This window comes from Culex quinquefasciatus, chromosome 3, assembly GCF_015732765.1.
Source record: "Culex quinquefasciatus strain JHB chromosome 3, VPISU_Cqui_1.0_pri_paternal, whole genome shotgun sequence".
Lineage (NCBI taxonomy): Eukaryota > Metazoa > Arthropoda > Insecta > Diptera > Culicidae > Culex > Culex quinquefasciatus.
In genome coordinates this window covers 73,323,811-73,338,611 of record NC_051863.1, presented here as the reverse complement: position 1 = coordinate 73,338,611, position 14,801 = coordinate 73,323,811, and the positions used below count along the sequence as shown (strand labels likewise).

Below are 14,801 nucleotides of genomic sequence, written 5' to 3'. Positions count from 1 at the left end.
TTTTAAAGTTAAAAATCAAAACAATCTCATAAAAGTTGAGTGCTTTTTCCTTTCAGTGTATTTTTTTCGGAAAGCCCGTCAAATTTCCTACAAGTTTGTCTTTTCCAATTTTTGATACGATGCAATGGCTTCGAGATTCAGCAATATTTAAATTACAAAATACAAACATATTAAAAACACTTACGCCCTTCTCAAATGTCATTATCGAGTGTAACTGGCTCCATATACACAAAAATGGCTTTCATAGGCCTAGGATAACATGTCTCTAAAGTTTCATTGAAATCAGAGAGGGTAGGGTACAACCGATTCCCTATTTGACATGGAATTGCTCTGAAGAGATATGCTTTTCATATTGTTTTCGATTAATTCCACTTCTGTATTTAATGAAATTTAGATTAAATTTTTAGTGTTTAGGCTTTTGGATATTTTGGGAAAAAATTGATGTTTTTTGATATTTTGGGTTAATTTTAAGGATACATGCAAGAGTTAAAATTTCATGGAATCCACTTTTTCTTTCTTTATTTTCAATTTATTTATTTCGAAAACTATTCTTAAACGCATTTTATAAGGAGGTAATGCTTTACTATAATTCTTAATTCAAATTTGTTATACCTAATTTCAAAAGTTTGAAAAATCAAAAAGTGTTTTCTGCCAGAGAAAAAGAAATACTCATTTAGGAAAAATATACTTGAAACAGTTTTCTAAGGATTGCATAGTGTTTTAAAATTCAAACTTTATTTGAATTTTCTGCTTTCAAACCCCCTTTATAATTTTCCCTTAAAAAATATTGCCTGAAAAAATGTCATTGAAATATTAAATCAATTGTAAACTATGTGCAAAACTTCGTTTGCCGCTTTTATATGCATTATTCATCAAATAAAGACTTTTTAATTCTTCAATAAGCTTTGAATTTTGGGATCCAGATAGGAATTATACGGTAAACTTCAGAAAAAATATGATAATAATATGTCATAAATTCATAGATATTCCGTATTTTTTTACCCTTGGACTGAATTTGTTCAAATTTGAAAATCCACAACCCGAATTGTATTATTTCTCAGCGCAGATTATTTTTGTTTTGAGAAAAGAATTGTTTTAAAGTTACAATTTTCATTGTGACACACCAAATTAAACGGAAATTTCAAGAATCTTAGAAAATTTAACAATAACATAGAAAATCGTTGAAATATATAGCAGCAGGAGAAAAACGTTACCTAATCCCATTTAGGTGGTTGGTGCCTTCCTCACAAACATATATTACATCGTCACTTGTTTACTACCTTGTTACACGTCCTATCTCCTTAGCACAGACTTGTCACAAAATCTCACTCCAGCGATAAAATTTAACCAAAACAGCATTATTCACCCCAAAAATATTTAATAATTCAAGCTTCGGTACTCATTTCTTTTGATAGGATTGTATTTTAAACCAATGGGAAAAATCTTTCAAATATCATACTGGACGGACGTATTTTAACGGATTTTCTTGGAGAATCCCTATACAGAACATCTGGGCAAATGGATCGCTTGCCAAAACTGGTATACATTGTGATTGGACTACAAGTTGAATTGCGTCTAAAAATTAAGACTTAAGTGCTCATAACCAGGGCTGTGGAGTCGGAGTCGGAGTCGGAGCCGGAGTCGGTGGAGTCGGGTCTTTTTGGGGACCTGGAGTCGGAGTCGGAGTCGGAGTCGTCAAAACTCGAACAGCTGGAGTCGGAGTCGGAGCCGGAGTCGGCTAAATTTTATGAGCTGGAGTTGGAGTCGGAGTCGGAGCCGAAGATTTCTGATAACCCGGAGTCGGAGTCGGAGCCGGAGTTATCTTAAATTCAACAAAAAATATGTTTTTTTATTGTTCAGTATTTTCCAAAATTTCCAGCTAAATTTACAAAACAACTTACATTTTTAATTGATTTATCAGATGCCATTATGTATTTGAAGCTTTTTATTGTGATTGAAAAGCTCTAATTGTGTTATTACACTATAATCACTAAATGATAACCTCTTACCCAAGTATCATAATTCAAAAAATAATTAAAAAAATATTGGTTATGAAAAACGAAGTTGACTTTATAGCTGTCGGCCACCATTGCTAGTACCAACCACTAGTGTCTTCCTTTTTTCTACAAGGACTTCGCCGTCCTGGGCTCCTAAATGTATGAAAGTATGGCACGGAGCGACGGCGCCGAATACCCATATTTACACAAAGAATTTAAGAGCGCCCGCCGCGGGAATCGAACCGGCAACCTCTGGATTGTGAGTCATGTGCGCGGTCCGATTGATCCACACGGGCGGGACGTGTAGTCAGACTATATTTATGTTCCCTTTCAATTCAAATTTCTGTTATTTCTGAAAAAAGTACACACAAAGTCATCTTTAACCCCGATAGCGAATGTCTTAGAGGTTTTAAAATAAATCATTTTTTAGGAAAAAATTACGAGGTACATAAAAAGATTATAAATAGTAATCACTGTTTTTGCAGATCGGAAAAGAGTCACTGACAGTTTAACTTTTGTAACAAATAATCAACGATAACAACAATCTCTTACTTGAAACTCAACATGCGCATTTTGTTTATAACTGAGTACAAGAAAATCAAAGTGTTGCATTTTAAATAATTGAAACTAACAAAAAATGTCACAAGAAGTTGCAACAAATTTGAAATAATAATTGATTGTTGATGTTGATGTTGATTTTAGGTAAACTATTTTGATATCGTTGCAAATTATTTTTAAAAAAAACTCAAGAATTCAGTACAAAAATGAACTAATAGAAAAATGTATAGAACAGAATATAGGATTTTGATTTATTTTTCAAATATTATAAATAAAAAACACAGAATCAAAATATTATCAACTGGTACGAATTTTCTCATACTGTATGTCTTACGCCAATATGACGGAAGGTGATAATCATTGCAAATCAATGTACCTTAAAAAAATAAATATTTGTGACCTAGAAAATATTTTACCTGTGGATATTTGTTTTTTATTATATTTTAAGTTTTTTCATATATTTTGATGGAGGCGCCAGATTATCCATAAAGCTTCGTTTTAGGTGAAGATTCACGAAGTATCGTGCACCTCCTTTTTAAAGTATATAAAATTTTAAAATCAAAATAAATTAAAATTTTCCAGGTTAAAATATTTTCCATGTCACAGATATTTGAAAAGGACATCTTAAGCGTCCTTTCCACGAAGAATTTGTTTAGATACATTGATTTGCAATAATAATCTCCTTCAGCCATGGCGTGATGTCCATGTATGTCTTAACAAAAAAACAAAACAAAGTTTCGTTTAAAATTGTCATTTAAAAAACAAGGTGCCTGTCACTGTGCTTCTTACAAATGTCAGCCTGAAAGTGAACAAATTGAATTTTAATGTTCAATAGATCATTAAGGCCAGATTTCTTTTAGTTATTCATTTAAAAATAACAATTTAATATTTAAATTTATTAGCTTTGAAAAAAATATTTTAAATTTGAGGATAAGCCAGTAAATCCAAATTTACTTACAAAACTGTTCTTTAAAAAATGCCTCTAAAACTAGAGATATTTTTTGATTTCTGTTTCCATAATGTATAAAACTTGTAACCTAGAAACTTTTTTCCGTTAATTTACTTTATTTTACTTTTACTTAACTTATTTTTCTTGAGAAAAACATGACGCTTAGAGAGTATTTAAATAATCCTATTTTTCAATGTTTTAAAAATAATTAACTAAAAATAGTTAACTAACTTTTGAAAGATTTAAAAATATGTGGAGTCGGAGTCGGAGTCGGAGCCAACCATTTGTTGAAAGCTGGAGTCGGAGTCGGAGTCGGAGTTGGCTAGAGTTGGTAGGCCGGAGTCGGAGTCGGAGTCGGAGCCAACCATTTGTTCAAAGCCGGAGCCGGAGTCGGAGTCGGAGTCAGCTAATCTGAGAAAGCCGGAGTTGGAGTCGGAGTCGGAGTCGTTTGAAATATGACCCGACTCCGCAGCCCTGCTCATAACTTTGATAGGGTTGTCAGATCTTCGATGTTTTGGGTTCATTTTAAATGTCTTTTTATTTCCTAACTGACGACTGGTCGCATGATCGACCCAGACATCATTTTAATTTAAATATCTGAGATCCGGCCTCTAAATGTGTATAAATAGCACTTAAGTGCTCATAACATTTGATAGGTTTGTCAGATCTTCGATGTATTAGTGTTGAATTAAGAAGTTCAATTTTCGAGTGATTTTATAGCCTTTCCTCAGTAAGGTGAGGAAGGCAAAACACAGAACTTAAGATTTACATTACTTAAGATTCACATTCTATCAGCAAAAAAAAATCATCACTAGCTATTAACGTCATTGCAAAACAAAATATCGTTTATATTATTCTGCTGCTTTAATTTTTTTTATGAAACATATTTGGATAGTTATGTATGCCAAATGAAGATTATTTAACACGATTCGAACATTTGACGCATGCTGAAAACATCAAGAATTAATGAAAATTTTGAAAACCGCATTTTTATAAAGTCCGTGTGTTTAGACATGATTTATTTTGCAATATTATTTTTTAAGTCACGTAACGGTGGCACTTTGTGATCACCGCAGGGCAAACGGAAAAAAAATAACGCTTACACCCACCCACACACCCACGTACAATATGGTTCCGTCCTTTCCGTTATCGCTTATGGATTGTTTACGAGCTTTCCTGGCGGTGCAGTTCAAAGTTTCCTCTTCTTCCTTCCTTTCTTCTCTTCATGGTTCAACCAAAGCTGCTCCCCGCTACCAAACTTGGCAATATTTGACCAAGCCGGCCGTCTAGCTCTTTCGGGAGATTTAAGGTGAACCAAGAAATTGTCCAACCGTCGTCTTCGTCCTGTTCGATGAACCGAGTAATCCGTGCAACAATCGGCCACTTTGCTTGGGGGCTCGAGACGGTGGGGGAGGTCGTCATCACACAATAAATATAAAATAAAGCGCCGGCAGACGCCATAACGATGCGATTTTCGGGTGGGGGAGGCGTCTTCGGGTGGCTCGTTCCGGAGACACACGAACACTTTCTGGCAGCGGGGTTTGTGGATGTGTGTGTGTGCCTTACGGTCAATCAATTTGCTTGATTAGATATTTTCATAGTTCATTGTGCTCAATCAAGTGAGAGCGAAGGCAATCAGAGAACAATGTGCTGAAGCAACTAGAGAGAGAGAGAACGAGAGAAAAAAAGTTTTATTGATATTGCTTCCTTTATCTTTTTAGAGCTTTTCATTTCGCTCTAGACAGATTAAATGGACGTTTTCTAGCAGAATGCAGCGCACCGGATTTGGGTTAACGTGGCTCGTTTTGTTTCGTTTGCACTTGATGAATATTTTATGATTTAAAACAAACGAGCATAACAAATTCCCAGCAGCGATGATTGGGTGAGGAGGAGGGCGAGGGAGGTTGCATTTGAACAAATTTTTCTGATCATTCATGGATTGCAATTGCCATTGAGGAGGTATCCAATGGGTGAATATACAAAGAGCTATGTTATTTTTGCCTTCCTCACTGAGGTAAGGCTATAATCCTGCTCTAAAAATGAACTTTTTATAAAAACGTCGTAGACCCACCTTCATGTATACATATCGACTCAGAATCGAAAACTGAACAAATGTCTGTGTGTATGTGTGTGTGTATGTGTGTGTGTATGTATGTATGTGACCAACAAACTAGCTCATGTTTCTCGGCACTGGCTGAACCGATTTGACCCGAACCTGTTGCATTCGACTTGGTTTAGGGTCCCATAGATCGAGTTTTATACAGATTGAAGTTTCGATAAGTAGTTCAAAAGTTATGTATAAAAATGTGTTTTCACATATATCCGGATCTCACTTAAATGTATGTAAACTATGTCCGGGTCCATCATCCAACCCATCGTTGGTTAGGTTATCAAAAGACCTTTCCAACGAGCCTAAAACATTGAAGATCTGGCAACCCTGACTCGAGATATGGCCACTTAAGTGATATTAATGTACTTTTTGGAAGCCGGATCTCACTTAAATGTATGTAAACTATGTCCGGATCCACCATCCGACCCAACGTTGGTTAGGTAATCAAATAACCTTTCCAACGAATCCAAAACACTGAAGATCTGGCAACCCTGTCTCGAGATATGTCCACTTAAGTGATATTGATGCCCTTTTTTGAAGCCGGATCCCACTTAAATGTATGTAAACTATGTCCGGATCCACCATCCGACCCATCGTTGGTTAGGTAATCAAAAAACCTTTCCAACGAGTCCAAAACATTGCAGATCTGGCAACCCTGACTCGAGATATGGCCACTTAAGTGATATTGTTGCACTTTTTGGAAGCCGGATCTCACTTAAATGTATGTAAACTATGTCCGGATCCACCATCCGACCCATCGTTGGTTAGGTTATCGAAAGACCTTTCCAACGAGCCTAAAACATTGAAGATCTGGCAACCCTGTCTCGAGATATGCCCACTTAAGTGATATTGATGTACTTTTTGGAAGCCGGATCTCACTTAAATGTATGTAAACTATGTCCGGATCCACCATCCGACCCATCGTTGGTTAGGTTATCGAAAGACCTTTCCAACAAGTGTAAAACATTGAAGATCTGGCAACCCTGTCTCGAGATATGGCCACTTAAGTGATATTGATGTACTTTTGGATGCCGGATCTCACTTAAATGTATGTAAACGATGTCCGGATCCACCATCCAACCCATCGTTGGTTAGGTTATCAAAAGACCTTTCCAACGAGCCTAAAACATTGAAGATCTGGCAACCCTGACTCGAGATATGGCCACTTAAATGATATTAATGTACTTTTTGGAAGCCGGATCTCACTTAAATGTATGTAAACTATGTCCGGATCCACCATCCGACCCATCGTTGGTTAGGTTATCGAAAGACCTTTCCAACGAGCCTAAAACATTGAAGATCTGGCAACCCTGTCTCGAGATATGCCCACTTAAGTGATATTGATGTACTTTTTGGAAGCCGGATCTCACTTAAATGTATGTAAACTATGTCCGGATCCACCATCCGACCCATCGTTGGTTAGGTTATCAAAAGACCTTTCCAACAAGTGTAAAACATTGAAGATCTGGCAACCCTGTCTCGAGATATGGCCACTTAAGTGATATTGATGTACTTTTGGATGCCGGATCTCACTTAAATGTATGTAAACGATGTCCGGATCCACCATCCAACCCATCGTTGGTTAGGTTATCAAAAGACCTTTCCAACGAGCCTAAAACATTGAAGATCTGGCAACCCTGACTCGAGATATGGCCACTTAAATGATATTAATGTACTTTTTGGAAGCCGGATCTCACTTCAATGTATGTAAACTATGTCCGGATCCACCATCCGACCCATCGTTGATTAGGTTATCGAAAGACCTTTCCAACGAGCCCAAAACATTGAAGATCTGGCAACCCTGACTCGAGATATGGCCACTTAAGTGATATTGTTGTACTTTTTTGAAGCCGGATCTCACTTAAATGTATGTAAACTCTGTCCGGATCCACCATCCGACCCATCGTTGGTTAGGTTATCAGAAGACCTTTCCAACAAGTGTAAAACATTGAAGATCTGGCAACCCTGTCTCGAGATATGGCCACTTAAGTGATATTGATGTACTTTTGGAAGCCGGATCTCACTTAAATGTATGTAAACTCTGTCCGGATCCACCATCCGACCCATCGTTGGTTAGGTTATCAAAAAACCTTTCTAACGAGCCTAAAACATTGAAGATCTGGCAACCCTGACTCGAGATATGGCCACTTAAGTGATATTGAAGTACTTTTTGGAAGCCGGATCTCACTTAAATGTATGTAAACTATGTCCGGATCCACCATCCGACCCATCGTTGGTTAGGTTATCAAAATACCTTTCCAACGAGCCCAAAACATTGCAGATCTGGCAACCCTGACTCGAGATATGGCCACTTAAGTGATATTGATGTACTTTTTTATTCCGGATCTAAAAAATAGATAAAATTTGTGTACAGCCATTGTTGGTAATGAGTGAGGAAGGCTCCAACCACATAGGTGGATTAAGTTTGTTTTTTAAAATAGAAATGCTTCTAACTACATTCAATTGCTTAATTTGAATTTAACTTGCAAATCAAGCAAAAAGGAGTAGCCAGAGGGTGACGAGCGGTATTTTGGTTGATTTTGAAGATTCGAAGGTTCGAAGAATCAAAGATTCATAGATTCGAAGATCATGACTAAATGATAAGAAGATTTAAAGACTCGATCGAAGATTCGAATATTCAATGATCAGAAGGTTGGACGATGCGAAGATTCGCAAATTCCAATCTTCGAATCATTGGAACTATGAATCACCGAGTCTTTGAATACCTACTTGAAATTAGAAGATTTGAAAATTCGATTGTTTCGAAACATTGCTGGAGTTCAAATTTATGACGATTCAATGATCTGAAGATCCATAGATTTGATGATACGAAGATTCGATGTTTTAAAGGTTTGAAGATTCAATGAACTGAATATTCGTTTAATAGAAGTTTCGAACATTCGAAGATATCCAAGATAATCCTTAGTTCTAAAAGATCGATGTTTCGAAGTTTTGAAGATTTAATGGTCCGAATCTCGAAATTCAAAGACTATTATTTTGTTTATTGTAAAAAATATCATTTGACTACTTATGGTCTATATGATTCGGCTTATTAGATCCGAGGATTCGAATGTTCAATAATTCGAAGATAACACGATTCGTAGATACAGTATGTAAAAAAAGTATTTACACCCCTTGCACATTTTGTGATGAAACATGTAACAATTTAAAGTTTGACAGAAACCTAGTACTACGTTTTGTTCAGAAACTCATGCCGAACATTTTGCTATAAAAAGCTCATGAAAAGATGATTTCTATAAAAAGTTATATAACAAATACTATTACAAAAATAAAAAAGGTGCAAAAAAAGTTTGTACAACTTTCGAAAAATTAACATAAATAATGTTATTTGTTGACAAATCACCATAAATCCAGTCTCTTGACTGTTTAAAAAAATAATTTGGATTGAATATAAAGTTTACTAACTACTTAGTATAAAAGTTTATATAACTCTGGAAATTCTATATAAAACTTATCAAAGCTTAATTTTGCAAACTTTCAATTTAACTAAATCTCAATATAATACCATAAAATTGCTTTTTAAACATTCTGGAGTGGGTTTAACACCGTTTTGGGGGTCTTTGTATCGCTAGAATAGATTTGTCGTTGGAATTTCGTACCAACCCAGAATTACGTCGTCGGAAAATCCGCCGGCATCCGAACCGGTCCACAATTCATAAGTCAACCTATGTGTCATCGGAAAGAAAATAAAATTTCCGATCTTTTGATACCCATACATTTAGGTTTTCTATAAAACCACGTTTTTAAATACCTAGGTAAAAACGCTGTTATGGTTTCGTTTGAGCAACCTGCCAAAAATGTATGGAATTTCGTATTTTTTTGTTCTCGTGGATCAAACTTGCTTAGTGTAACAAAATTGACTTTTTGACGGGCATTCAGGGGTTTGTTCCGGTGGGCATACTGAGCCCAAATCCCAAATATGAGCTTGATTGGACGTAACAGGAGCTGGCGCTCCGCCCTTCAATTTTAAATGGGATTGAACCCGTAAAATTACTTTTTTTAAATGTCTATTTTTGAGGCACCCATGCGGCCACCAATGCGTTTACCAAGAACATCATTGGCGTGTAGGCCAGATCCTTGCGCATCTTTTGGTATATATAACATTGAAGTTTGGAGCACCCTGGAGCTCGGTACAGACCTTTAATCCTTCGCGACGCTAAAAAAGTAGTAATCCAGCTGCGTGTAAAAGGCCTGAGTGTAAAATAAATATTGCATTAATTTATGCAATTTTATGTGATTTTTCACCCTGAAATATGTAGCCCATCAGTATGGGAAACCTACTTGACCGAAATATCAAGCTCATATATGCGTATATCCTTTTAAATTTTCATCGGTCTGATGGCCGAGTGGGCTAAGGCGTCAGTCCTAACTATTGGTGTTGGGTTTGAATCCCATCGGTTGCAACTTTTTTTGTGTTTGCAAAAATTGTACATGCAGTGTTTAATTTGACGAAGGTGATGTGCATGCTTTCACATGCGATTTTACCATCGAATTTTTTGCTGTGCATGCATGCATTTTACGACTTTTTTTGCTGTGAATCTTACACATTTCCTAATTTGTTTTCAGACGTCAAAGTGCTGATAAGTCCTCATGCTATGCCTGATTAAAATTCAGGCTTTACATTATATAAGAATTATTTCAATCAAATTCCAACAAAAGTTTTAGGTTAACAGAATCGTAATAAACCTCAAACCAAGTGGAGTGCATTGCAATAACGTTTTCCCAGAATCTGGTGAAAAGCTCAAGTGTCCCATTGCTACTCCTGGTGACGATAACATATCACTTTTTCCGAAATGAAATTCTCAGTACACCTCCTACTATGGAGGGAAGCAGTGCATAAAGTGTCTTTGTCGCTGGTCGTTGCCAAGCGCGGTACTTGAACGGTTTCAAAGCAAACATTTTTCATATCTCTTACGAGAAAGGGGGGGATGGCCTTAATGATATCATGTATCGTACATAAATTCTGTGCACACGTGGGCGATTCCCCCCTGCTCCTTTCTGATCATTATTATTTTCCCCTTCACTTTGACTCACGGTCGTTATTTTTGCTTTCTCCCTTTCAGATGCTGCTGCAGGTGTCGTGGGTGCGGCACCGGGACATCCACCTGCTGACCGTTGGCCGCTACACGTACACGTCGGACCAGCGGTTCCGGGCGATCCATCACCCGCACACAGAAGACTGGAGCCTGCAGATCAAGTATCCGCAGCACCGGGACTCGGGCATCTACGAGTGCCAGATCTCGACGACGCCGCACATGAGCCACTTTGTGCACCTCAACGTCATCGGTAGGTTTGACATTATTATTGAACGGGAATGTTTTTTCAATACTGTTGATTTTTTTCAATAATTGATTGAAAAAATAACGATGCTAACCAAACCAATCAAATACAAAGCTTCAATAAAGTTGAAGCCACACCAGTATATACGGGTTTCGCCATTGTTGCTGAATTCTACTAATTATAATCTCATCTTCTGCAATATCAGCGTAACAAAGCGTCGAACAGTTCGCGCATTGTTTGCAGTTTTCAAATCGGAACAAAGCTCGCCATCCCGCGGACCAAATCATATTATGTCCACCCACGTGGGCAATTGATCATCACATCACGCCATCATCGCCCTCCCCCACGATTTGGATGGGTGCTTAATTATTTGTAAATGCCAATCGTGATGCATGTGCCGATTAATTATTATTTTGTTTCAGTTTTGCCACCGTGGCACGATTTATCTCTGTTGGAATGTGTCCGGACGGACAGACTCGGATTGTTCCCCGATAAGCAATCAACGACAAAGGCATAATTAGCTTTGCGTGCAACATTTCGCGCAAGTTTGCACCAGAACTACGACATGTCGACAACTAATGACATAATATCGGCCAGTGCTCGAAGCTGGATTGTTTTGTTTGGTGGGATCAATCTGTACGTACTGCACTACTCTCGTTGGGACAAATTCAATCACGTTGGAAATAATAACATTTTTAGGATATTTTTTTGTCCAGATCTAAATGAGTGAAAACAAACTCATTACTAATGGTGATTGGAAATAAATGATTGATTCCAATCTGCATTGAATATCAACACTGGAGGTTGTGATTACTGCCTGCGACCAGAACCATTATCGTAATTATTTCTAAAATTATACTACCGTTCATTTCCATTGCCCACGGGTGTCAATCAATTCAATTTTAATTATTTATAAAAAACTGTTGGATTTTGCTTTGGTTAACCAATGCTTAATTGAATGATGCATTGCTTTATTGCTTTGTTATGCAAATTTAAAAATGTCATTCGATTACTAACTATAACAATCACTTCAAATTTGGTGTTATTTTTTAATCCTAGTTTCATCCAAAATTTTTCAGAAATTTCGCAAATACAAGTCTCCATAAAAATTTGAAAGCTGTCAATACAAAAGTGATTTGAAAATATTCTTATCGATTCTTCAGCGTTTCTAACATGTCACCAGTGCATTTTAAGCTAAACTGAGTTAAGAATGCCATTTTGTGCAGCTCACAATGCCTCACCTTTCAAGAGAGAGCGAGATATTCAATAAAAACTGAAAAAAACTCCGTGCATTTTTGTCACTTTTCAAATGAAAGAAGTTTCAATCTTGTCGTGCTATCTTGACACAGCCTGAAAATTGATGTAAATGTGACAAAGAGCTAAGGGATTTCAGGTCAGAAAGCGATTGACACATGTACGATCTCGACTACAGAAAACATTAAATATCCGGGAAACAGAAGCGAATTTCCAAAATCGGAAAACATTTTGTAGAGTTTGTCAAGGATAAAAAAATGTCATCATTAACTCATTTTCTACCTAAATGGTATACAGTATGTAAAAAAAAGTATTTACATCCCTTGGGCACTATGCACATTTTGTGATGAAACATGTAACAATTTAAAGTTTGACAAAAACCAAGTACTACGTTTTAATCAGAAACTCATGCCGAACATTTTGCTACAAAAAGCTTCACTTTTTTGTTTTCTATAAAAAGTTATATAACAAATACTATTACAAAAATAAAAAAAGGTGCAAAAAAAGTTTTTACACTTTTCGAAAAATTAACATAAATAAAGTTATTTCAACCGGGACCGTGGTGTAGGGGTAAGCGTGATTGCCTCTCACCCAGTCGGCCTGGGTTCGATCCCAGACGGTCCCGGTGACATTTTTCGAGACGAGATTTGTCTGATCACGCCTTTCGTCGGAAGGGAAGTAAATGTTGGTCCCGGACTAACCTAAAAAGGTTAGGTCGTTAGCTCAGTCCAGGTGTAGGGGTCGTCTCCCTGGGTCCTGTCCTGGTGGAGTCGCTGGTAGGCAGTTGGACTCACAATCCAAAGGTCGTCAGTTCGAATCCCGGGATGGATGGAAGCTAAGGTGTAAAAAGAGGTTTGCAATTGCCTCAACAATCAAGCCTTCGGACACCTAGTTTCGAGTAGGAATCTCGCAATCGAGAACGCCAAGGCAAAGCTGTAGAGCGAATAATTTGTTTGTTATTTGTTTTTAAAGTTATTTGTTCACTCAGTCGCCAGCCAGCGACAAGTTAAGACGTGTTTTGCTCGTGTTGTCATCTCGCGTGCTTGGAAGTTTTTGGCAGATGGAGGTGGAGGAATCCTCCGAGGAGGAAGATTTTCGTCCCGTCCGCGGGAATCGGAAGCGGAAGAAGTCCAGCGAGGTCAATGGAATCGGCATCGAAGAAAAAAAGTTGAGAAGACCCTGCTCAACAACAACAAGTTCAGCCCGCTACAGATAACAAAAACAACAACAATGCCAGCCCAGCAGGAGGAGGGGACGCCCCGGCGGTTCCACCACCCGGGCTCTCTGTCAAAGATTTTGACAAGCTGCAAGAGCTACTCAAGAAGAAGAAAGTGGAATTCTACACCCAGGATCGGCGGAGCGAACGAAATCATTGGTTGGTTCTTCGTGGTTTTCCTGATGAACTGAAACCGGACGAGGCCAAGTACCTTCTGAAGAGAGATCTCAAGCTGGACGCGCTGGAGGTGCATATCATCAAGCGGAAGGAAAAGTCCACCGTGGACGAAACTCCGTACATTGTGGTCTTCCCCAAGGGATACACCAATCTGTAGAAGCTCTCTGCAATGAAAGTTGTGGCAAGCACTATCATCCGGTGGGAGGCCTACCGGAACAAGCGGCCGAACGTAACCCAGTGCAGGAACTGCTTGCAGCTGGGTCATGGAACCAGGAACTGTCACCTGAAAGGCAGGTGCAACAACTGTGGGGGTCTCCACAAGACGGACGAGTGCAAAGTCCAAGAAGCCGAGCCGAAGCGGTGTGCCAACTGCTCTGGAGCCCACGAAGCCACGGACCGCAGCTGCCCTAAGCGTGCGGACTTCATTCGGAGGCGCCAGCAGGCGTCGAAACCGAAACCGCCGGCAAGGAAGGCGGAGAAGCAGAGTCCAGCAGTTCCGGCGTTCACGCCGGCGGAGTTCCCTCCGTTGCCGGGTGCAGTTCCGGACGGAAAATCCAAGGATCGCCCTGTTCCCGCAGGAAGCAGCCAAGGTGGCCCCCGAGACGATGGAGCCACGGAGAAGGAAGCCGGGGAGGTACTCTACAGTTCTGCTGAGCTGTGGGGGATTTTCTCCAAGTACATCGGCAGGTTCAAGACCTGCAAGACCCGCTTGGACCAAGTAACCCTCGTCAGTTACATGATCTCCAAGTATGGAATTTAAGGAGTTTTTTTTTGTTATTATATATTGTTTTACTGATCCTCGGTCCCAACCTGGTCACAGCACCTAAAAGGACCTAATAAAAATAAGTTAAGAAAAAAAAAAGTTATTTGTTGACAAATCACCATAAACCCAGTCTCCCAACTCCAAATAGGCATCTTGAACTAATTGAAAAAAATAATTTGGATTGAATATAAAGATTACTAATTACTTAGTATAAACGTTTATATAACTCTGGAAATTCTATATAAAACTTATCTAAACTTAATTTCAATTTAACTAAATGTCAATATATTACCATAGAATTGCTAAATAAACATTTGGGAGTGGGTATAACACCGTTTTGGGGGTTTTTGTATCGATAGAATAGATTTGTCGTTGGAATTTCGTACCAACCCGGAATTACGTCGTCGGAAAATCCGCCGGCATCCGAACCGGTCCACAATTCACAAGTCAACCTATGTGGCATCGGAAAGGGCATA

At 38.4% G+C, this 14,801-nt stretch overlaps 1 protein-coding gene across 9 annotated transcripts in view; it reads left to right on the top strand.

Moving 5' to 3' along the window:
• Positions 1-14,801, top strand: part of LOC6048354 (zwei Ig domain protein zig-8) — a 628,146-nt gene that overhangs the window by 537,093 nt on the left and 76,252 nt on the right. For all 9 annotated transcript variants that reach the window (XM_038258615.1, XM_038258620.1, XM_038258616.1 and 6 more), the window contains exon 5: positions 10,699-10,921. In XM_038258615.1, the coding sequence (XP_038114543.1) occupies positions 10,699-10,921 (223 nt within the window). The remainder of the gene's footprint in view (positions 1-10,698; positions 10,922-14,801) is intronic.